At 43.9% G+C, this 23,436-nt stretch overlaps 1 protein-coding gene across 1 annotated transcript in view; it reads left to right on the forward strand.

Annotated features, from left to right (window-relative positions):
• ADARB2 (adenosine deaminase RNA specific B2 (inactive)) overlaps nucleotides 1–23,436 on the forward strand; it is a 1,046,420-nt gene that overhangs the window by 776,931 nt on the left and 246,053 nt on the right. The window contains exon 5 of the mRNA XM_063922155.1: nucleotides 11,097–11,208. Coding sequence (XP_063778225.1) covers nucleotides 11,097–11,208 — 112 coding nt within the window. The remainder of the gene's footprint in view (nucleotides 1–11,096; nucleotides 11,209–23,436) is intronic.

Consider the following 23,436-nt stretch of genomic DNA (forward strand, 5'->3'; position numbering starts at 1 on the left):
TTTGTGTTACTTGTACTTGCATGTGCACAGTTCCAAAGAATACGCAGGACAGAAACACATAGGCTATGCTCCACCAACAGCTGATCAATCACCACGATTCCCAGCTACTCAGCAATGAGAGCTGTAGGTGGTATGGCCACTTTGGATTTAGAAAAAGGAAAAATATAAGTTTACAAACAAAATCAATCTGTAATTAGTTTCAGCCAAAATGCTTTATTTAGATGAAAGCATTATTTTTGTTGTCTGACAACTGATATATCCACCCTGCCTAATCATAAGAGAGTTATGGTGGTGCATGTATCACCACAATCCTTCTTTTGGGGGTCTATATGCTTTGTATTGAGAAGTCATCACCGGATGTAGCTGGGGAAGGCTGTTGCTGGCAATACCCAGGGATAGTTATGGCTGGCTGGAGGGCTTCTTATATGAGAAGAAGCTGGATCTTGGGTTTACTTCCTATAATAAATATACTCTTAGTCTAATAGATGGCTGTGTTGTGGGTCTGATCTCAGTTGTAAAGTACCTGTATATTAGCTTTGCAAGGCGGAAGTTAAGGCTTATTTCAACTCGCACCTCCTTTTCCCAGAAGAACAGATCATATAATGGAATCTGCCCCATAGAGGGATTTAGTGGAAACAAAACACTCCATGAAGTACTTTGTAAACACATTGGGGGTAATTCAGACCTGATTGTACCAGCAAATTTGTTAGTAGTTGGGCAAAACCACGTGCACTGCAGGGGAGGGGGGGGGGGGGGAGATATAACATGTGCAGAGAGAGTTAGATTTGGGTGGGGTGTGTTCAAACTGAAATCTAAATTTCAGTGTAAAAATAAAGCAGGCAGTATTTACTCTGCACAGAAACAAAATAACCCACCCAGATCTAACTCTCTCTGTAAATGTTATATCTCCCCCCCCCCCTGCAGTACACATGGTTTTGCCCAACTGCTAACAAATTTGCTGCTACGATCAGGTCTGAATTACCCCCTATGTTTCCTATCTAAAGCAATGCGGTTGTCACTCTGCCAGCCTCAGAATGAGAAGTTTTTTTGTGAGAGAAAAATCCAGTTGTAAATACCTGTGTGATAATTGCCTTAAATTTAATCTGGTTACAGCAGTTGCATCATTAGGCCTAACTAGCATCAACTTTTTTATTTATGTATTGAATTATTCAATTTGTGTTTTAAAAATGCATAGTTTTGTTTATGTCAATTGTTTTGCAATGTGGCTTGTGTTAATCCACTATGCTGTTGTCTGTAAAGGTTTTTGTCACCGCTTAGGTCAACATGCATTAGGTCGACCACTATTGGTCGTCATGCATTAGGATGGCATGGTTTCTAGGTCGACATGACAAAAGTTCGACATGAGTTTTTCACAATTTCTTTCTTTTTTTGAACTTTTTCATACTTTACGATCCATGTGGACTCCGATTGGAAATAGTAACCTGTGCTGAGCAGTAGCAGAGCGAGGCACCTTGCCCGAAACAAGGAGACACAGTGCACTAATTGGTTTTCCGGTCAATCTACGAAGAAAATGACACAATTTTTTTTAAACTCATGTCGACCATGTTCATGTCGACCTAATGATTGTGTAGACCTATTTCAGGTGTCGACTTAGTTACTGCCGACCAATAACGGTCAACCTACACACTGTCGACCTAATTGTGGTCGACCCTATGATCCACACCCATTAATGTTACATAGCATCAAGCGGAGTAGGGAGAAGCATGTTGGAAAAATCTAATATATAATCCAAATTTTTTATTATGTTTCTAATAACTGTAACATTCAGTTAAATTAAAAGGTTTATTAAATTCAAATTTTTAGGACAGCATTATTTTAACAGCTGTAAAATGGGTGTATTTTATTGCCTTGGTCAAAGAAACAGAAGGTCTCAATCCCTTGGGCAAAAAGAAGTTTTCTAAGAAGTTCCGCTCATCACAAAGTCTTGCCAGATAATTTAAAACCTGAGGAGAGACCCAATACTTGAATAGTATGAAAAGCAGATTGCCATATGCCCCTACAAATCAAGTATCAGGCCATTAGCATTGCTACAGCAGGAAATCCACAACTATTAGGCTAAAAGACAGCATGAACCCTGACAGGAATAAAAAAACAGAATCCAATATATCTGTAATGACTACTTAAAGTGTGCCCTTACCATACAGAAGAGAACGTTTCTGCATAATGCCTCTTGGAGATTGTGAACAGCCCAGAAGCCTTTTTATTCTTCAAACCCAGGAAATGTTATATATAATTAATAGATCATCATGCTATTCATTATGCTGTATGCAATCTAGTACATGATTATTCTTGTGTATACAGTATTCAGATATAAAAACATAAAAAAATAGTCTTATAAAAAAAGATTTCTATTGGAATAAAAAATGATTTAAGGCAGCAATTACATACTTATGTGCAAATTTATCAAAGCTCGGAGCGAGATAAAGTGGTGAGAGAGTTATGTACTTATTTATATGATAGGTACATGTATTTGAACAGATGCTGTCATAACACCCAGTTGTCCTTATGTAAGTCACATTGTGTTGATTTGAGGGAGTGTCCTGCAAATAGGCAGGTCCTGAAGTTAAGAGGTATTGCCAAACAGTGGTGTAGCCGGCTTTGACAAGGGTGTGGATCATAGGGTCGACAGTAAGTAGGTCGACCACTATTGGTCGACAGTGAATAGGTCTACACTTGAAATAGGTCGACACAGTCATTATGCCGACATGGAAAAAGATCGACATGAGTTTGGAGGGGTTTTGTGTCGTTTTCTTCGTAAAGTGACCGGAAATCCCAATTAGTGCACCGTGTCCCTTGCATGGCTGGTTACTATTCCCAATCGTAGTCCACATGGATCGTAAAGTATGAAAAAGTTTTAAAAAATTAATAAAAATGTGAAAAACTCATGTCAACCTTTTTATGTGTTGACCTTTGCCATGTCAACCTAGTGACCATGTCGACCTAATGCATTTCGACCAATAGTGGTCGACCTAATGAGTATTGACCTAAGTGCTGTCGACCTAAAGACCGGATCGCCTTTGACAAAAGGGGAGCAGAGACTGAAAAATAGGCACCCATGACCCATTCAGATTGGGTTACGGTCGTTAGGTCGACACTCATTAGGTTGACCACTGAAGGTTGACAATGCCATTACGTCGACATGGCCGTTATGTCGAAATGTACTAGGTCAACAGGTCAAAAGGTCGACATGACTTTTCAAAAATTTTGGATATTTTTCATACTTAACGATCCATGTGGACTACGATTGGAATGGTAATCTGTGCCGAGCGAATCGGTAGCGGAGCAAGGCACTTTGCCCGAACGCGAGGGGACACGGTGCACTAATTTGGGTTCCTCGTCACTTTACGTAGAAAACGACACCAAAAACAGTCAAAAAACTAATGTTGACCTTTTGACATGTAAACTTAGTGCATGTCGACATATTGTCCCTGTCGACCTAATGCATGTCGACCTTCCATGGTCGACCTAATGACTGTCGGCCTAAGTTGTGTCTATCCAACGACCCATACCCTCCAGATTATGATATAATGAAGGTTCAGCCTAAGTACTGTATAATGCATAGGTACCAGCCATAATAATGTCTTCTCTCTTTCCCACATGCACTGCAACCACAAATGCAGATCCCATACAGATGGAGCCGCACTCATCCAGCGCGGCTCCATCGCAGGTGTGCACTCCCGGCGTGACTAGGCAATTCTAGTGAATGGGGCGCGTCTCTGCCCGGACGGAGATGCTCGAAGACGAGGCCACGACAAGCGTGGCTACATCTGTGTGTTTCTTTGCATTCCGAAGCTTGGTCCAATAGCTAGCAGACCGCATTAGACTATGGCTACTATTCACAAAATGTAACGGATCCATCTCCGTCGCCCCGCCCCCCACAGTAACTTATTGACTGCATGGGACCCAAAACAGGAAGTAATGTGATAGTGTAAACTTCGCTGGGACGGGCTCTTATCGCAAATTTGCCCGAAAATATTAATTTTCATGTTGAAAATTGACTTTCAAAATAGTCACATCCACATAAAAAATGCAGTTTGTAATAAATATGCTCCATATCACTTGGGTGTTCTCATGTGTTGATTTGCTATACCGGCAGATGGGATGCTGGCTGTCAGTATCCCGACAGCGGCATCCCACCTGCCAGTATACCGGCAGCAAGGCAGCGAGTCCCCTCGCAGCCTCACTTACCTGTAGCTCGCCTACAGGTTCTATTTCCTCTCGGTTGGTGGCTTGCACCCACCAACCGAGTGGGAATTACGGGGTGTGTTGGGATTCAGTCCGTTGGTAAAATGTCGGATGTCAGGATTCTGGCATTTGTGTCCTGAATGCTGGGATCCTGACTACCGCCATTTTGAATGCATCCTGTTGAATCTATTACTTAAATGTGTGTTTTTGTTTTATGTGTTTTTATGTTGTTTTATAGATATAAAATAATCATGCAAAGAAAAATTCTAAGGAAAAAGTGTATTTGTTACACAACAGTCTGTCTGGCTTCTGAGCAGGACATAGCACCTAATAATGTACCATTATAATTTCTGCTATTCCTGCTAGGGTTAAGAATCAAGATATTTAGGGGCCTATTTATCACCATCCGCATCCAGGATGTGGGGATGACAGGTGGTAAAATCGCCCAAACTCGCACTGCGATAATTGATTACATCGCAGGGATGTATCAATTATCGCATGCAGGAACAAGCTCTGTCCCTGCGATGCCTCTTCGCAGCATAAAAAATACCCAGATGTTCTACTGCGCGTGCGTCGCCCCTGCCGACATCGCCGCTGTCCGCTCAACCCCCCTGTCGCAACTACCCCCGCGCGCTGCGGACCCCATCCCAAAAGATCAATATACTCACCTGTCCAGGGAGTCAGTCCGCGCTGCTTCAGGAGGCTGCCAGGCGCCGGGTCCTTCTCCTGCGCTGTGACCCCCGGTGCGGTAAAGTGCACTGCCATTTTGCAGCGTCACTTTACTGCACCGGGGTCACAGCGCAGCATATGGGGGACCCGACGGCCGGCAGCCCTCACCGGAGCAGCGGACAGCGGCTCCCTGGACAGGTGAGTATGAGTTTTGTTTTTTACTTCTTTTTTTTTTACACTGTGATCAGCTTGTGTGTCCATCGGACATCGGACACACATAGCTGATCACTCTGCCGGGTCCCCGATCAGCTTTCTCTGCCAGGGGCAGAGAAAGCTGGGCAAAAGGGTGCACATCGCATTGCTGCCCTGTGAACTCTGGCGAGATTATCACAGGGCACACTGCGGTATTTTTTCACATTTTTGTTTTAGTAAATTTGGTCACATCACATTTCCCATTATAAGTATGGGGAATGCGATGTGGGTTACTAAAAAAAAGAAATAATGTGAAAAGGGTGTGAAAACACCCTTTTTCCCATTATTTTACTAAAAATGATGTTAATAAATAGACCCCTTAGTCCATTATACTCTACACCCCATGAGATCCAACAAAGCAGCACAGTAGGGCATACTTATGCAGCCACTTGGAGTCAGGGCTGTCTTAACAGTGTTGTAGTCCCTGAGCAAGGCAATGCGCCCATTTACGCGAAAAAATTAAAAATATTAATAACTTACCCCTCCTGCAGCCGTGCAAACGCTAAGCCACCACCCTCTGGGAGTGTATCTTGGCTTAGCAGAAGTGTGAACGAAAGGATCGCAGAGCGACTACCAAAGAAAAAAATTTGCAGTTTCAGAGTAGCTCCAGACCTACTCTTAGCTTACGATCACTTCAGGCTGTTTATTTCCGGATTTGACGTCACAAACACGCCCTGCGTTCGGCCAGCCACGCCTGCATATTTCCTGGCACACCTGCGTTTTTTCGAACACTCCCTGAAAACGGTCAGTTGACACCCAGAAATGCCCCCTTCCTGTCAACCACTCTGCGGTTAGCACTGTGACTGAAAAGCTTCGCTAGACCTTGTGCGAAACTACATCGGCCGTTGTGAAAGTACGTCGCGCGTGCACATAGCGCCGCATACGCATGCGCAGAATTGCCTTTTTTTGCATCATCTCTGCACAGCGAACATTTTCTACTAGTGATCAACTCGGAATGACCCCCAATGTCTCTCCACATGCTTCCATACAGTGAATGGCTGTAAGCATTCTGATTGGTGGATAACTCCAACCATCCACCAATCAGCATGCTGACAGCCATTCACTGTCTGGCTGCAGGCTGGGAGACAGGTAGAGAATGCTGCATTCTGATTGGTGGATAGCTTCAGCTAATGCCCCCTGCCCCTGCTCGAGGCCCCTGAATCGTGGGCCCTGGCCAGCTGCCCAGTGAGTCCATACATACACAAGATGGCCTTGCTTGAAGTCTTTAATAACTAGGTGTTCAAAATAATGCAGAACAATACAAATGTCAACCATTTAATTTTCCCTTGAATCCTTTTAACAGAATACCAGAAAATGATGAGCCAATTTTATTCTTAAACAGGTGGAATATATTGTTAAGGGATATCTGTACCATGAATTTAATGTCTCTTTTTTTGGCACTATAGACAAAGCAATATCTTTCACCATCAGCCATTCCCGAGAGCTGGTCGCTTTATAGAGCTTTTATGTAGTTAATGAAAACTCATTTGCACCATTAATATATTTTCTAGTACAGCAGCTTGACACCTGAGGCTTGTCCTGGAGTGGTTACAAGGCTGTGACCCGAGTACGCTACATCATTATGCTGAGTTATTCAGAACTGCAGCCAATATCATATGTATATCTCTGTAGAGATATACTTGTGGGTTAGTGTTCAGTAGGTAAATGTCCATCTGGTTATTGGTTGCCAGATGCAGTGTTGACCCTATAGTATTGATGTGGATGGAATTCATTGCCAAACATTAAATGCAAAACATTTTCTGCATTCAGTACAGGCGGACAAGCCCTTACTGAGTCACTGCCTGTTGGCATGTTGGGGGACATTTATGAAACCAATGCAAAATAAAGGTAGTTATAATTCATATTGCAATTATCAACCAGCCATATATTGCTTTTATTTGCTAATGTTCACTATAAAAATAACTATCAGTGACAACACTTTTTCAATAGTCATCTGTACTTTTTTTTTTTTAAATGCCACCGAATTTAAGGTGGGATCCGGTCTGAAGATCGTCAGTGTCTAGGTCGACAATGTTTAGGTAGACCACTATAGGTCGACAGTCACTAGGCCGACAGGGTCAGAAGGTCGACAAGGGTCAGAAGGTCGACATGTTCTAGGTCGACAGGTCAAAAGGTCGACATGCGTTTGTTTGTTTTTTACTTTTTCATACTTAACGATCCACGTGGACTACGAATGGAACGGTAATCTGCCCGAAGCATGGCGAGCAAAGCGAGCCATGCCAGGGAACACGGTGCACTAATTGGGGTTCCCGGTCACTCTACGGGGGGAAAAAACCTCATGTTGACCTTTTGACCTGTCGACCTAGAACATGTCGACCTTCTGACCCTGTCGACCTAGTGACTGTCGACCTACAGTGGTCGACCTAAATATTGTCGACCTAGACACTGTCGATCTAATGATCCACACCCCTTCAAGGTACAGTACTGTACTTTACAAATCTCATTTGCCACTTTACACTTTTAAAGTTTTAAAGTGCTTGGATGGTCTACCCAAAACACACAAAGTTGCTTGTCTACTGTACCCTCCCTCTGCAGACTAGAACTGTGCCACGGTGTGTGGAGAGGCACAATGGATAGGTCTAATGACCAGAGAATGCTTTTTACTTTTAATTCTTTTTTTCTGCAACCTTATGCTACCCACTTGTGTTCTTCTTTTCATTTTCGTTTTCATTTATCAGGCATGTAAAGCCCAGCTCAATTGGCACAGGCAAGTGGCGTGATGATGTAATCAGATATACCAGCCCCTGCCAGTAGGCATTTATTGTAATGAGCGGGGCATGACAAAGTGATTAGTCCATACACTTTTAGAGATTTGCTGCTTTATCAAAAAATTCAGTACATGAGCTCCACCCTAATTTGTAAAGATAACTATAAGTAATTTCTAATGAGATGAAAGTCAATAGAAAGCGACAGTTTAAAGACAGTGTAAGATATAAATGGTACTGGTGTTTTGTAATGCTTGCTATGCTTTAACATGAATGCAACCTTAATATAAAATAAGGCTGTATTTTTACGGAGCATCAATATTGAGTCTATTTGAACAAATGTAGAAAAAGGGTGATTTCACTTTGCAGCTAATTCTCTGGGACATGGGTGTATTAATGCTCAGAAAACAAATGCTAATGCCAGGGGCGTTTCTACAGAGGAGGGGGCCCGTGTGCACCTCTGGGTGGGCCCCCCACTCTGAACGGCGCTGTAGACTCCAGCAATGTGCCGGAGTCTACTGCGCATGCGCAGGTCTCCGAAAACATGGCGCCCGCCATGATCCGGAGACCAATTTGGCTACCGCGCATGCGCGGTGCCCATTTTGGTGGCGATTTCCATCGCAGACGCTGCGCCCCCTGCTGGACTCTGGTAAGGTAAGTATTTAAATGGGTACAATGTGTGCGGTGTGGGCCCCCCCTGGACCCAGGAGCCCGTGTGCACCGCACACATTGCACCCATTATAGAAACGCCAATGGCTAATGCCCTGTCTGCATGGGCGGATTGGAACGCCTGGATGGGTTGCCGGTGGGCCGGGTCCCTTTTCTCTTCTTAGTGGTCACGCTCCCCCTAACGCTGACCAGTTACTGACTGCCTGCAGAGATCAGAATACTGCTTGGCAGTGTTAGCACAGCATCATTGGAGCACTAGGAATGGTTTATCTATAGTTACTGCCGTGGGGATTTTTAAAAGCACATACAGTATATAAGTGAAGTGGTGAAATATTCTGTTTTTATATTTATTCTGTTTTATATTTATTTGGGTCTTCTTGGAACACAGGTTATTGGTGATTTCCAGATACAAATTAGCCATTCTGTTTTATGTGCAAAACTAATCTGCACTGTAATACAAAAATAATATTATTGGTGAATAAAAGTATGTCAGTAACAATATGAGAAATACATTCATATAACACACTATAGCAAAATCACATTTCTTTGTAGCTTTCCTGTAGCGTTTTCTCCTACTTATATGCAAATCTAACCTTTCAGATATTTTATCCAATAAACCCAGAGGCCATAGCTGAATAAAAAATGTTTACTAAAAGGCTTTCTTTTGTGTAATCTATTGATTTAATATAATTTTGACTAGAGTAGAATACCAGTATTACCCAAAAGGCTATTGATGAAAATCTTAGCATATACATATATAACTAGAAGCAAAACAGGAGACCATAGGCAACACATAATAATAAGAGTGTAATTGTTGACTATTGCATGAATGTAATGGAACAGGCATTTTCACAGCTCATTTCTGGTGATTTTACCTTCCAAATCATCATATGTAACACACAGCGCGTTAGAGGGTAAAAAAACAAATTGTCGGCGATGTGTTTAAAACCCACGCAAAAATGGCGGCTGGGGCTAGAGCAGCATGTTCAAAAAACAAAACAGACAATCAATGGGGCAGATGTATTAAGCCTGGAGAAGTGATAAAGAAGTGATAAGTGGAAGTTGATAACAATCCAGCCAATCATTACGGATTTGAAAAATGATAGGACAGTTAGGAGCTGATTGGCTGGTGCGTTATCACCTTCCACTTATCACTTCTTTATCACTGCTTTATCACTTCTCCAGGCTTAATACGTCTGCCCTAATGAGTGAAAATAAGGCAATAATATGCAGGCAGCCAATCAGGGCCTTTGTCTTATTTGCATAATAAGACACAGACAATAAGGGCATCCCGATGTGCACCCATATACAAGCTGTACATGAACTAACTCCAGTCCCGGGATTGAAATGTAAGCTGACAAATCAAATATGTTGTTTTTACATAGTTTAACTGATATATAGACTACACTGTATATACACTGTACATAGACTACACTGTATATACACTGTATATAGACTACACTGTATATAGACTACACTGTATATACACTTTATATAGACTACATTGTATATACACTGTACATAGACCACACTGTATATACACTGTACATAGACTATACTGTATATAGACTACACTGTATATACACTGTATACAGACTACACTGTAGTCACTACAGATAATTTTGCTTAAACAACAAATCTATAAGCATTAGAATTATTGTTAATCCACATCACAAGTTTATCAGAGCATTAAAGTTACTTTTATATAAAGTTGTACAACACGATAAAGGAATATAATTTTAATTCACGTACTGAAATGAACCTTCCACCACAGTATTTATTCGTTCTCATACTTTTACAAAGGAGAATGGCCAAACCTTCCACTACCAGTGGGTATACAGAGCTGTAGACTTTGTAAGAGGCTTTTGGCAATTTATACTTTACCCATAGAACCTTTTGACATTTTTGCCTCAATGCCCCAGGTAGAGTGTTCTGATATTGCTCATACATAGACCTGTTACAGTAGCCTCAGCTGACTCCAGCTATCATTACATTTCTGATTGTTTGTCTATCATTCATACAGTTTTTGTCTATCTGTGATTTAAGGCTCCTCATTTGTATGACTGTTCATTCAGCCTACGTACAGTTGCAGGCATTTGGCAGCTACAAGTGCTGGAGGCACTCAGTAAACAGCCATTGATGAATAGTTTCTCTCTGTTCTCTCCGTAAAACATTCAGATAAAACATTTTTGAAATAATAAAGACCTGGAGGAAAATATTTTGTGTTCCTTCTAAGGCTTATTTCTTTATCTCTCGCGCTGACCTTTTCAGCTTTGAGTGCCTGTTACATACCTTCTTCTGTTTGACGACAAATTGAATCCATTTGGTTTATTTTAATATGGTTCAAGGTAATAATAATATCATAAGTAAATAAATAAATAAATAAATGATATTTGGTTAAATTATTGTGATATTGCAAAGTTGACTTAATGAATTACTATAGTTAGACTACAACATTTTTCGCGGTTTATAGCGGGTGTGCTATACTTTTCTCTTTGCTTCAGTTTACCTAATTGTTCCCAACTGCAGATTCAATTCCGCTGTCATTCACACTCATTTGTGTTTGTGTTGTAGGACTTTGCAGATTCCATATATCAGCTGGCAATACAAAAATTCCAGGAGCTTACTGAGAACTTCTCTGTGTGCACACGTCACAAGGCCCTAGCAGCTATCGTTATGACCAGAGGTAAGATTATTTTACCACTGCTGATACACACAGGTCAGGGCTGTAACATATCTTGATATTCCTTCTAGAATACTAGTTCTAGCAATATGAAGGTAAAGATTCCCATTCACACCTTCCAGGCAATGTCTCTTAATATTAAGACTTTACAGCAGGAAAAATGTGTTTACTTCATACTTGCCTACTTTTGAAAAAGCATTTCAGGGAGATTGTGAAAGTAACAACTAAAAGCGCGGATGTGTACTGCTACATCGGAGAGGCGTGTTATGAAAATTACTTACATCCAAATGTAAACGAGCCCTAAACTTAGTAAGATCTATTTGTTGAAGAAAAGACACTGATATTTTTCAGGATTTATTTGTGTATTGTGTTTTACAAGAGGTTCCATATACTGTACGGGGGCCACAAAAACCTTATTTAAAATGCATGTAGCCATAGGGATCATTGTGCCTTATAACCAATGTAGGGAAATGGCACTGATGATCCCATTTGAATGTATTTATCTCTGATTTATTTTCCCCCCAAGAATGTAATAGCTACAATGAGAATAAGGTGCAATCAGGGAGATTGCTGGACTATTCAGGGAGTGAGGGAGATTGCTGCTATTTCAGGGAGTCTCTTGCAGAATGAGGGAGGGTAGGTAACTATGGTTTACTTTTTATTGACATAATGAGGCAGCACCATGTGAGTTCATGAATAACAATCATTTTCTATTTAGTTATCACACTGTAATGCAACATTGTACTGTACACAGAATATTTCTGGTACAGTTTCCCTGTGCAGTTGAGGGTACACTATAGATTTCGGTGTCCACAACACCTTGAAATAGTTAGTTGTACAAGGTTACAACAAGGAACTGATATTGTAATTGGGCTCTCCAGAAAGTTTCTCAATGGTGCTTTTATTTAGTCAGTGCCCTAAAAGCCATGCTACGCACAGAGTCAAATATTTGACTAATGTGCATGGGAGATGCTCTATTTAGCCACTTTTCTCGGTAACCTCCATTTCTGTCACAGCGCCAGCTGACAACCATTAGTCGAATGTCACAAGTCCTCCTGGTGACAATGAGGGTTGCCAAGAGATAGATGGGTCCCAATACTGGTGGTTTGCAAACTTTGCATAGTTCTGCCCTGTCAGGTGCCATTTGAAGAGCTACTGTATGTGCTATGTAATGAGGGGGAGTGTTTGTGCCATTTTGCAGTGAAATCATGCTACCCCAGCAAGCCAGGGCCCCCAGTGAGGCAAGGGTGGCAGTATTTAAATATAGCTAGCTTACTGATTTGCCAATTCTCTGTGACAGAAAAAGCAGTGCCCTGAGAAAGTGGAAGGAAATATATATCCCTAGGTAGTAATGCAGCATTAACCACCAAGCTACTCCACTTTGCGATCTGTCTCTTTGCCTGTGCTGTTGCTTGGCAACCAATAAACATGACAAGGCAAACATCTTTATTCTTACCTTTACTAATTCTGATCACTTTATACACAAAATGGAAGTATTCTAAATCACGTTATTGGCCCATCACAGGTGCATGTAAGGTAGGGGTTAATCTAGACAAGAAAAACAACAAATTCCCCCAGTACACTACAATGGGCCAGCAACAGAGACTTTCATCCTACATGATAATAAAATGCAGAGATCTCAAATAATGTTTGTTACAAAATATTGCAAGTATTTGTTAAGTCTGCTGACTGCGTCAAAGTCTCCCCTTCTGTCCAGTCCCTACACTGACTCACAGCAACTTGAGAATTGCTTTGCATCCTTTGCCACCAGGTAGCAAACAGATATAATACACAAACCTTTTAGCATGGGTTGAGGTCTGCTAGCTCATATGCTTAAAAAGACAGAAGCTCCCCAAAGTGATCAATGGGCACCTGGGGTATTAGATGAATTTGCTTACTTACTGTAAGGGAAAATGGGGTGCAAGAGAAAATGGGATCACAACATTTTATTCAAAATGGTGGTTAATCCACGGCACTCATGAAAGCCAAGATACTGATAAATATATGTATATAGACCTACGCATCAGATAAGCTATTTATATCTTTTTTAATGCACGGGCATTTTATGTTGTTGTAAGAAGCCAATAAATTTTGTTAAATAGAATGACACTATTTTTTGGCTATCTCTATTTCTGCTATGTTTGATACCATTGGGAATTTGAAATAACCTGAATTCCGTCCTTAAGCAAAAAGAACGTCCAGACTGTGGGTCTCACCTAAAATTTAAGCGACACTAAAAGTGGATATGTCCACCTGAAATGGTACTTGTTCATTTCAAGGGTGTTTTTTGAATCGGTGGAGGCTTCTGTTTTTAGACCACTAATTACTACACTAGAAGGCGCTGTTCTCACCCCTCCTCGTGTGTGTGTGTGTGTGTGTGTGTGTGTGTGTGTGTGTGTGTGTGTGTGTGTGTGTGTGTGTGTGTGTGTGTGTGTGTATTGCTAGAGTTCCAAATTCAGAAAAAAATGTGTGTTCTATTTTATTTTACATTCCTACAATTTTGTAACTATGATTTACCACTTCCATCAGAGCACCCTGACAATATCGAATTGAATTTCACAGGGCACGGGAAAATAATAAATGCCATCCATTTCCACTTAATGTTGATTTACAATGTTTCTCACTTTAACAACCATAAAATGTTCCTCAGTGCTGCTATAATGTCAGTTATACAGTGTATTGTAATAAATGTTTGCTGGCTAAAGTAAAAGTAATGCATATTGATTATGGGACTGATTTGTAATTTATAGGTTACTGTCTGAACTTATAGACTCTCTAATAGGATTGGACGAGGGAGCTAATAGATGTCCAGCGTGCGTTGTACACCAGCAACCTCACTTCCTTAGATGTACTGTACATTTATGAGAGACATGAAAGATGAAAATTCAAGGCAAACAGGAGACCTGACAGATCTGCATACAGAACTTAAAAACATGACCCAGTGAGTCCTATTGGAAAAATAAATAAAATTAGTGTTATTACTGTACTGTACCTCAAGCTAATGGTTTTGCTTGTGATTCCCTACTGTGGGGTATATTCAATAACTGCCGGAAGCTGCCATCTTGTCAGGAAGACGACAGCTTCCGACAGTTTTAGGTCGGAATGGGTTCCGACCTATTCATCACGGGCCCATTTATTCAGACAAGTCGGGAAACCCGACTTGTCGGAATGCTGTTGGAATGCACGCTGGTCGCGGCTTCAGCCTCCGATCAGCATGCATTGTCGGAAGCGGGGCCAAACCCGACAGGATTTAGCCCCGTTTCCGACAATCTCAATCCGACTTTAAAAAAAGTCGGATTGCGATAACTGAACTGAGAGCAGGAGACGGGGGAGCAGCGGGGAGAGCAGGGACCCAGCGGCAGCGTCCACCCGGCTCCAGCAAGCGACGTCCCGCTTGCTGGAGCCGGGTGGACGCTGCAGTGAGCCTCTGCTGCTGCAGCCGCTGCTCCCCCCCAGCGCCACTCACCTCAGGCACCGCTGACCGCGTCTCCCTCACCCCCGGCGCCGCTGACAGCTCACTCTGCCGCTGCTGTCAGCGCACCCGCATCGACAGCAGCAGCAGGTCAGGGAACGGGCAAATCCGACAGTCGGATTTGGCCGCTCTTTTGACAACTGCATGTCGGAATGGACCCCGACTCCTATTGAATATACCCCTAAAGCAGCCTCCATGGAAAACCATGAGCAGAGAAATGTGTAATGCTGGGAGTTACTGTATGTGTTTAGCAATAGAGAGTAGTACCCTGCTTACTTCTATTTACCTGCAAGGTCACAATCAGTGGCGAATTTCCCACTAGGCACATGAGGCATGTGCCTAGGAGCGGCACTTGGTTGGGGCAGTGACGTGCGGTGAGGTCAATGGCTGGGAAAGCACTGGATTCTCCAGTGGGTCTACTACGACTGCCCAGTGCTCGGGATCCCGACCGCCAGAATGCCGGCAGCAGGGCGAGCGCAAAAGAGCCCCTTGTGGGCTCGCTGCGCCCGCCACGCTGCGGGCACAGTGGCACTATTTATTCTCCTTCCAGGGGTGTCGTGGACACCCCAAAAGTGAGAATAGTTGTCGGTATCCCGGCTGTTGGGATCCTGGTGCTGGTATGCAGAGCGCCGGGATCGTGAGTGCCACCCTTCTCCAGTACATCCCCAGCAGCAAAAGAATGCAAACCTCAGCTCACTTTTTAGGAACAGCAGATACATTAGCGTACATGGGGGGTGGGTGGTGGGCTAGTACTACATATTGTGTATATACTGTGATAACAGGACAGACCCCAAAGTACCCAGACAGCAGCCAGAGCTGGCTCCAGGCCTACTAGCACCCTGAGCGAGATCTTTTGAAGTGCCCTACCCTCTCCCCAATGTGCGCGCTCCTAGGAAAGTGGATGTGGCCTCACAATTATATATTGTGTTATCAAATTACAAATATATATACCGTATTATCACCCCCCTACACACACAGTTGGCAGCCTTACATATAATGCCCGCAGTATAGTGCCAGATAAACGTAAAGACCCCAGTATAGTGCCAGTTACATGTAATGTCTCAGTATAGTGCCAGTTACATGTAATGCTCCAGTATAGTGCCAGTTACACATATTACCCCAGTATAGTGCCAGTTACATGTAATGCCCCACTATAGTGCCAGATACACCTAATGCCCCAGTATAGTGCCAATTACACATAATGCTACCTGTAGTGCCAGTTACATGTAATGCTTCCTGTATTGCCAGTTACACTTATGCCCCCTGTAGTGCCTGTTACACTTATGCCCCCTGTAGTGCGCTACACATAAGCCCCCTGTAGAGCCAGTTACACTTATGCCCACTGTAGTGCGCTACACGTAAGCCCCCTGTAGTGCCAGTTACACTAATGCCCCACAGTAGTGCCAGTTACACTTATGCCCCCTGTAGTGCGCTACATGTAAGCCCCCTGTAGTGCCAGTTACACTTATGCCCCCTGTAGTGTCAGTTACACCTATGCCCCCTGAAGTGCCAGTTACGCTTATGCCCTCTGTAGTGCCAGTTACACTTTTGCCCCCTGTAGTGTCAGTTACACTTTTGCCCCCTGTAGTGTCAGTTACACTTATGCCCCCTGTAGTGCCAGTTACACTTATGCCCCCTGTAGTGTCAGTTACACTTATGCTCCCTGTAGTGTCAGTTACACTTATGCTCCCTGTAGGGGGGTGATGGCCGCTGGCACTTCGTTCCTCCGGGGAGGAACAGGGGTGCTGTACTCACCACAGACGCCTCTGGATTGCGGCCGGCTGTTGGAGATACAGCGGTTCACGACTAACCCTGCACTCCCCTCTTGCACTCGAAAGAGCCCGCCAGACGCGTCTCCGCAGGAGACAGTTACCCGGTGTTGCTGCTGACTGGACAAGGCTGAAGTTAGCTGGGAGGTTGGAGGAGGAGGAGGAGAGCACCGGCTGCCGCTGCTGCACATTCAGCTCTGGGCTTCCCAGCTCTGGGCTTCCCGGCGTCGGCTCCGTGCCACTGCCGCCGCTGCACTTGGCTCCCCACCAGATGATCGCCGGCCGGATGCAGGATGCTCCCACCACCAGCAGCAGGTGAGGACGGAGTAAGGGGAGGGAATGAAGGGAGGGGAGCTTACTGTCCCGCCACCTCCTATGGGTGAATGGACCAGCAGATCCAGCGCTGGATCTGCTGTCCAATCATTTCTGCCTTGCTGACAGGGATGTGCTTTGATGTGGGCTGAAAGCCCATCCCTGTCAGCGAGGCACTTCTATAGGTGCCGCTTTCTTCCCTTATTTCAATGGGCTTTTACAGCCCAGTGCTCGCCCCGCCTCTCGCTCGATCCCCGTTCCCATTGTCTATCAGTGCCTCCCAAACTTATTTAATTAGTTAAAATTATTAGAATAAAATAAAGAAGATACTTATGACACAGAATATGTGTCATAAGTATTTTCTTAGTATTATTTTAATTATTAATCACAGGGGAGGCACTGCCTCCCCTGACTGCACGTGCCTGGTTTGGGGGCAGCACTTGGATGCTTGTGTTGGTACTGTCAGCACAAAAAGTACCAGTGACTGCAAAATATTTCCACTGTACTGTACCATAAGCCATCTTCAATGGAGTGTAAACGGGTAGGACATGCGCATACTGCCCCTGTCAGCTGTCCTACTTAGTAAATATGTATAGATAATTAAAAATAACAAAATGTCACAGTGGCTTTCTTTATTAATAGACAGGCAGGGGTGGCCATCATTGTTGTGCCTAGGGGCGTCCTTACCCCTAAATCCGCCCCTGTGTACAGTATGTGCATCACATTTTATTTTCTCTGTAGATCTATGTAAAGGCCCATACACACTAGCCGATTTTGAGCTCAAAGTAGCTAACTTTTGGCGTTCTGAGCCACTTTGAGCTCAAACTCGGCCAGTGTGTATGGCCGGGCGATGAGCGGTGAGCGCTGAAGCGCACTCCCGCATCATCGCTGGCCGCCGCCATCCGCTGGCCTGTTTTACCAGCCGAATGAACCACTTTACACAGTCTCCTACTGTGGAAAATGGTTCACCTCCCCCCCACCCCCTCCCCCACCCCCGTGAACATTGCTGGGCACAGTGAAAATCACTCAGTTCACATCATTGGCCAGCATACACACTGGGCAGAAATGCCCAATGTGTCTTTACTTTGATGACTTCTCAAGTAAAATTATATCTAACTAATGAACTTACAGGAAAATCCAGGAGTAACTATGAAGGCTATCACCATGCAAGCATCTTGCTCCTGTTATGTACTGATTAACCATAATGTGCATCCCTGTTGCTCCAACCAGAACAGAACTTCAGCTGGTATTAACCCTCTGCAACTGGAAGAAATAGCAGCACATTACTTTGCACATGTCTATGTTGGAATTATAGAATGGTGCATCCCTAATACATTACATGAGCCCCTGGGCACTTAGGTTTGTAGGATCAGAAGAAATTGCTCAGTAAGAGCACCTGTAACAGGAGCCTTGGCACTTAAAAGTGAACTTTCAACAGGGGTTACAACATCTGCGTTGTCACTACAATGGTTATAGGCAAGGATGGGAAATTGCACATTATCTCTGCATGGGGAATGTTTTACTGCAATCTTTGCACATCTATCTCCAGAGCTGCAGGAGGTGCTGCCTTCAAAACCGGTTCAATCAGAGCACTACGGACACAATGTTGCTACAGTATATCTGGTACTATGATTTGAAAGTACTGGCCCATACACAGTGGTGTAGAAAAACAAGATTAACTATCCAAGCAGTTTTATGAATTAAAAGAGGAGTTCACACATAAAAACAAAACAAAAATAAAAACTCCCAGCTGAAAGTTAAAATATTTGCTAATTATTATGATTACATTTTCTGCTCTCTCCTGATGGGAAAACCAAACAAACAAGTATGGCAATTTAAATTGTATCAACTATAATGCAACAAAAAATAAACAAGAATGCTATCATTTTCTTACTAACTAGAGCAGGGGTGGCCAACCAGTCAGAGGCAAAGAGCCAGAAAAGATCTGTAGTCAAGGGCAAGAGCGTGCGCAAAAATGGTGTGGCCTAGTTTTCACAAAGCTACACCCCATTTTGTGCTCACACCTTTCATTATGACATTTGTAGGAGTATGACCTTGTGTCATAACTCTGTTTTTAGTCATGTTGTACAGTGCCACATACATAAAATGTCCCAGTACAGTGCCACATACATATAAAAATGTAAAAAAATGGGTGCCTCCACACTGCCAGAAACATATATCCCCACAGTGCCACATACATATATGTCCCCACAGTGCCAGATACATATATGCCTCACAGTGCCAGATACATATGACCACCCAGTGCCAGATATACGTGTCCCCCCAGTGCCAGATATACATTTCCCCCCAGTGCCAGCTATGCCCCCAGTGCCAGATATATATGTCCCCACAGTGCCAGCTATGCCCCTAGTGCCAGATATATATGTCCCCAAAGTGCCAGCTATGCCCCCAATGCAGTGTCCCCACAGTGCCAGATATGCCCCCAGTGCCAGATATACATGTCCCCACACAGTGCCAGCTCTGCCCCCAGTGCCAGATATACATTTCCCCCCTGTGCCAGCTATGCCCCGTGCCAGATATGCCCCCAGTGCCAGATATATATTCCCCCACAGTGCCAGCTATGCTCCTAATGCCAGATATATATGTCCCCACAGTGCCAGATATGCCCCCAGTGCCAGATATACATGTCCCCCAAGTGCCGGATATATATGTCCCCACAGTGCCAGCTATGCCCCCAATGCCAGTGTCCCCACAGTGCCAGATATACAAGTCTCCCCAGTGCCAGCTATAACCCCAGTGCCAGGTATACATGTCCCCACAGTGCCAGCAATGCCCCCAGTGCCAGATATACATGACACCCCCCCTTCCCCCTTCCCCCTTTCCCCATGCTGCTCACCGTGCTGCTGCTTTCCTGCCCCTCACTCTCCGGCGGCTGTCTCTCTATTCAATTGGGCGCCAGTCCGTGAGCCAATCAAAGCTCGCGGTCCGGCAGCCTTAGCTGGCGGTCCGCAAGCTCTGATTTGCTCACGGACCGCCGCCGGAGAGTGAGGGGCAGGAGCAGCACGGGGGAAGGGGGGGCCAGGGCAGCGGTGACCAGGAGCAGGCTGAGCCGCATGCGGCGGATAAAAGAGCCGCATGCGGCTTGAGTGCCGCGGGTTGGCCACCCCTGAACTAGAGGATAGAAATATACAAATCTTTTTGCAACATTTTACTGTTGAAATTGGCCAGGGCACACTTCTGAAATTAAAGCTGTCTTTTGCTAGGTAGTCATAGGGCCAACTTTCCTTCTTTAAGTGAAAGATGGTAGACTCTTTTCCTCAGAAATTAAAACAGAAGGGGGGGTGACAGGAGGACGACCAATGGTGTAGTATGTATGTATCGCTGCTGTAAATCTGTACGTTCTTACTCCCCTTATTCTCTTTAGAACAGTAATGTGTGTACCATACTCACATTCACACAGGAAAGTGAACACATATAAAGGTATCTTTAGCCCGACTAGGATACAATATTCTTAATCTCATATCCCCCATATTTAATGAACCAGTACTGGTTCATTAAATATGGGGGACCCCTACATGTTTTGTTCCCCATATTTTTTTAGACCAGTGCTGGCTCAAAGAGCCTAGGGCTGGTTATTTCTTTTTTTGGGGGGACCCTCTTTTTTTTTTTAAAGGAACATTAAAATGCTGTCCCCATCCCCCTTGACCATTATAATTAATTACATTCCTCATTAATTAATCCCACTTCTCCCACTGCCAAATTAATTTTTTCAGCAGAGAGTTTCAACAGACACGGGGTAATTCAGGGCATCTCTGGGCTGCGATAGCCTCTGCCTGATTGACAGACAGAGGTAGTCGCGGGACTGGAGGGGGCGTGCCAACAGCGGTAGAACGCCGTTGGCAGGGTGCGCTGCAGACAACGGAGGTGTGTCGGACCGTTGCGGGGTGGGCCTCAGCGGCTGCATGATGTCACATACAGCCACTGCGACACGGGATGCGCGCGAGTCGCGGCCTGCCAGGGCGCATGAGCTGCACTGGCAGGGAGCTACTCAGCAGGTGCAAAAGCATTGCTGCTGTGCGGTGCTTTTGCACCCTTGCGGGGGTGAGAGGGGGGGTAGGGCCAGACATGCGGGGTGGACTAGCCATGTGCTGGGCATCCCCCCGCATTTCTGAGAAACTGATCGTGGATGTGTTAAATTTAGCACATCTACGATCAGATCTGAATTAGGCCCACAGATTGATCTGCTGAAAAATTGGACAAGTGTGTAGAGAGGATTGGATGTAGAATCTGCGAGCAGGTCTGCAGTAGGATTGTATTAACAATCTGATCTGCGGTCTGATCTGCCAAGGATTGTGTATCCAGCATTAGTCACTTGCAGTTTTCTGCTTTTTAGCTGCATTTGGGTTTATTTACACACACACACACACACACACACACACACACACACACACACACACACAATTACAGAATTGCTCACCACTAAAGTTGTCAGTGCTCATTGATAAATTGATCTGCACCATATTCTTTCCCAGTCATGCCCTGAAAATAACTGATGACACCACTGAGGCTCATTCAGCCCAGGTTACCGTAGTTATGAAATGTCTCTGGAACATCATAACATTAATCTGCTTATGGCTGTTTTTACCAACTCCCCTACTTAAAATACATGAATTATTTTCTATATGTGCAGCCACCCACAGTCCATCACAATTCGTCCTATCAAGTGCCTCAAACTACCTATTAATTTTCTTTTACTAATTAATCACTAATTGTCTCTTTAGTTTGAAATATTAATAAGCTTTCAGTGCATTACAGCTCATTACAATTAGCCTCTAATTAAGAATGCATTTACTGGGCTGCAGAATTACAAGAAACAATACAGAATGCCAGTACCCCACTTACTACACACATTGCCAAAATCCCTCCCTCCCTCATGGAAGCATCACATTATCATTGCAAACAAGACAACGGAGACATTTAAACACTATTTTCCTATCTGCCGTTGATCGATCTTGACAGTTTAAATGCGTCCAGCTAGTCTTTATCACCTTGCCTTCTTTTCAAAGTGTGGCATTGAAAGTGTCCGCTGTAATCATTGTAGGGTGGGGGAGACATCTGAGTAGATATTTGTCTGTGCCTTGCATTAGATTATTTCGGCAGCTCCTTTGTATTGCTGACAATCACACTGGTATAAAAACCACACGGCTAGTATTTTATTTCAGTGTATGTAAAGTGACATGAGGGAAAGCAGCGGGCAAACACTTGACTGGAGTTATTGAATAAAGGTATCATGCTGAGATAAAATAACTAGATATATAGATATTTTTGTGCCCTATGAGTTTGGTGGTTTCATACTGTGTCACCCTAATGCCATGGTTAGAAGGACATAAGGCTTTCTGCTGCAGTAGACTATTTAGGAGAGATTTTTTTTTTACTGAATTTTGTCTTAGCTAGGGTTTATTAAGCTCATCTTGCCATAAATGCTGACTGCAGCTGTTTTCATGCTAATACTGCTGCTTATAGGTTTTTCCAGTTTGGGCACTGGAATTTATATGTTAAAACAAGAGGTATGGTATTTGTGGATATTTTATGGAATCCATTTTTACAATGTATACCCTTACAGTACATGCAAAGGGTTGAGTAACCCATGTCAAATGAAATGCTTCACTGTTCCACTGATACCCCTTTTGCACGAATTAACTCGGATTCAGCCTGGGTTATTGAATACGGTTCCACGATATGTCACAGTGGCTTGAAACCCCGTTCACTCCGCAGGCTGGACCCGGGTTATTGCTGTGTCTTCCCTCTGCCGGCACTTGGAGAGGACCTCATCTCCACACACCGGTGATCCAGCTGTCTGTATGGTTTTAGCTTGTCCCGGGTCAGATGACCCTTTCACACCAGACCTGGTTTGCCCTGGCAATAACCTGCATTATAAGTTTGGTGTAAAAGAGGTATGAGTGAAAAAATGTTCAAGCTATGCAGGGAGCGCTATTATTATTACTATTTATTTGCTGAATTTAACAGCTTAAAAAAAAATAAAAAATAAGGTCAGTGTAACCCTACCTTAGATCCCACCTTACGCTGTTGGAAAAAAATTAAACACTTACCAGCCTTTAGCCTGAACCCATCTCTGCCCACACCTTTGCTACATAACCCTGATTTACCTCCGAGCACGTTTTCCCAAACGATATTGTCCCACTGGGCCACGGTTGGTATTTCTAGAATATCTCACTTAGTCAACCCTACTGGCTTTCAGTATTTCTCTGAGCTGTCAGAGACCTACTGTACGATTTGCCTTCTAGCAATTTTTGGGTTTTTCTACAAATTCAACACTATGTGACCTCTTGACCAGCCCGTTCTACTGGGTGGCATCCGACCCCCTTTGAGAGCTTGTGTTTCAATAACCCCCCTCATAGACACCTGATATCCCAGTTGTATCAACAATGTTTAACTTGTCTCTCGTTCCCAACCCCTTCTTTTGTGGTGGGATGGCACAGAGATCACCAAAGGAAGCTTACTGAAGACCATTGGTCTCGATTATTTGCCTATACATTTGCCAGCTCTCATTCAGGTTTCAGAAACCCAGTACAAAATTATGTCTAGATGGTACCGCTGCCCTAAGCGCATTCACTTGATGTTCCCGACTGTGCCTGCCCTCTGTTGGCGCTGTGAACAGGCGTTAGGTACCCCTATCCACCTATGGTGGCATTGTCA

This window comes from Pseudophryne corroboree, chromosome 5 (assembly GCF_028390025.1).
Source record: "Pseudophryne corroboree isolate aPseCor3 chromosome 5, aPseCor3.hap2, whole genome shotgun sequence".
Lineage (NCBI taxonomy): Eukaryota > Metazoa > Chordata > Amphibia > Anura > Myobatrachidae > Pseudophryne > Pseudophryne corroboree.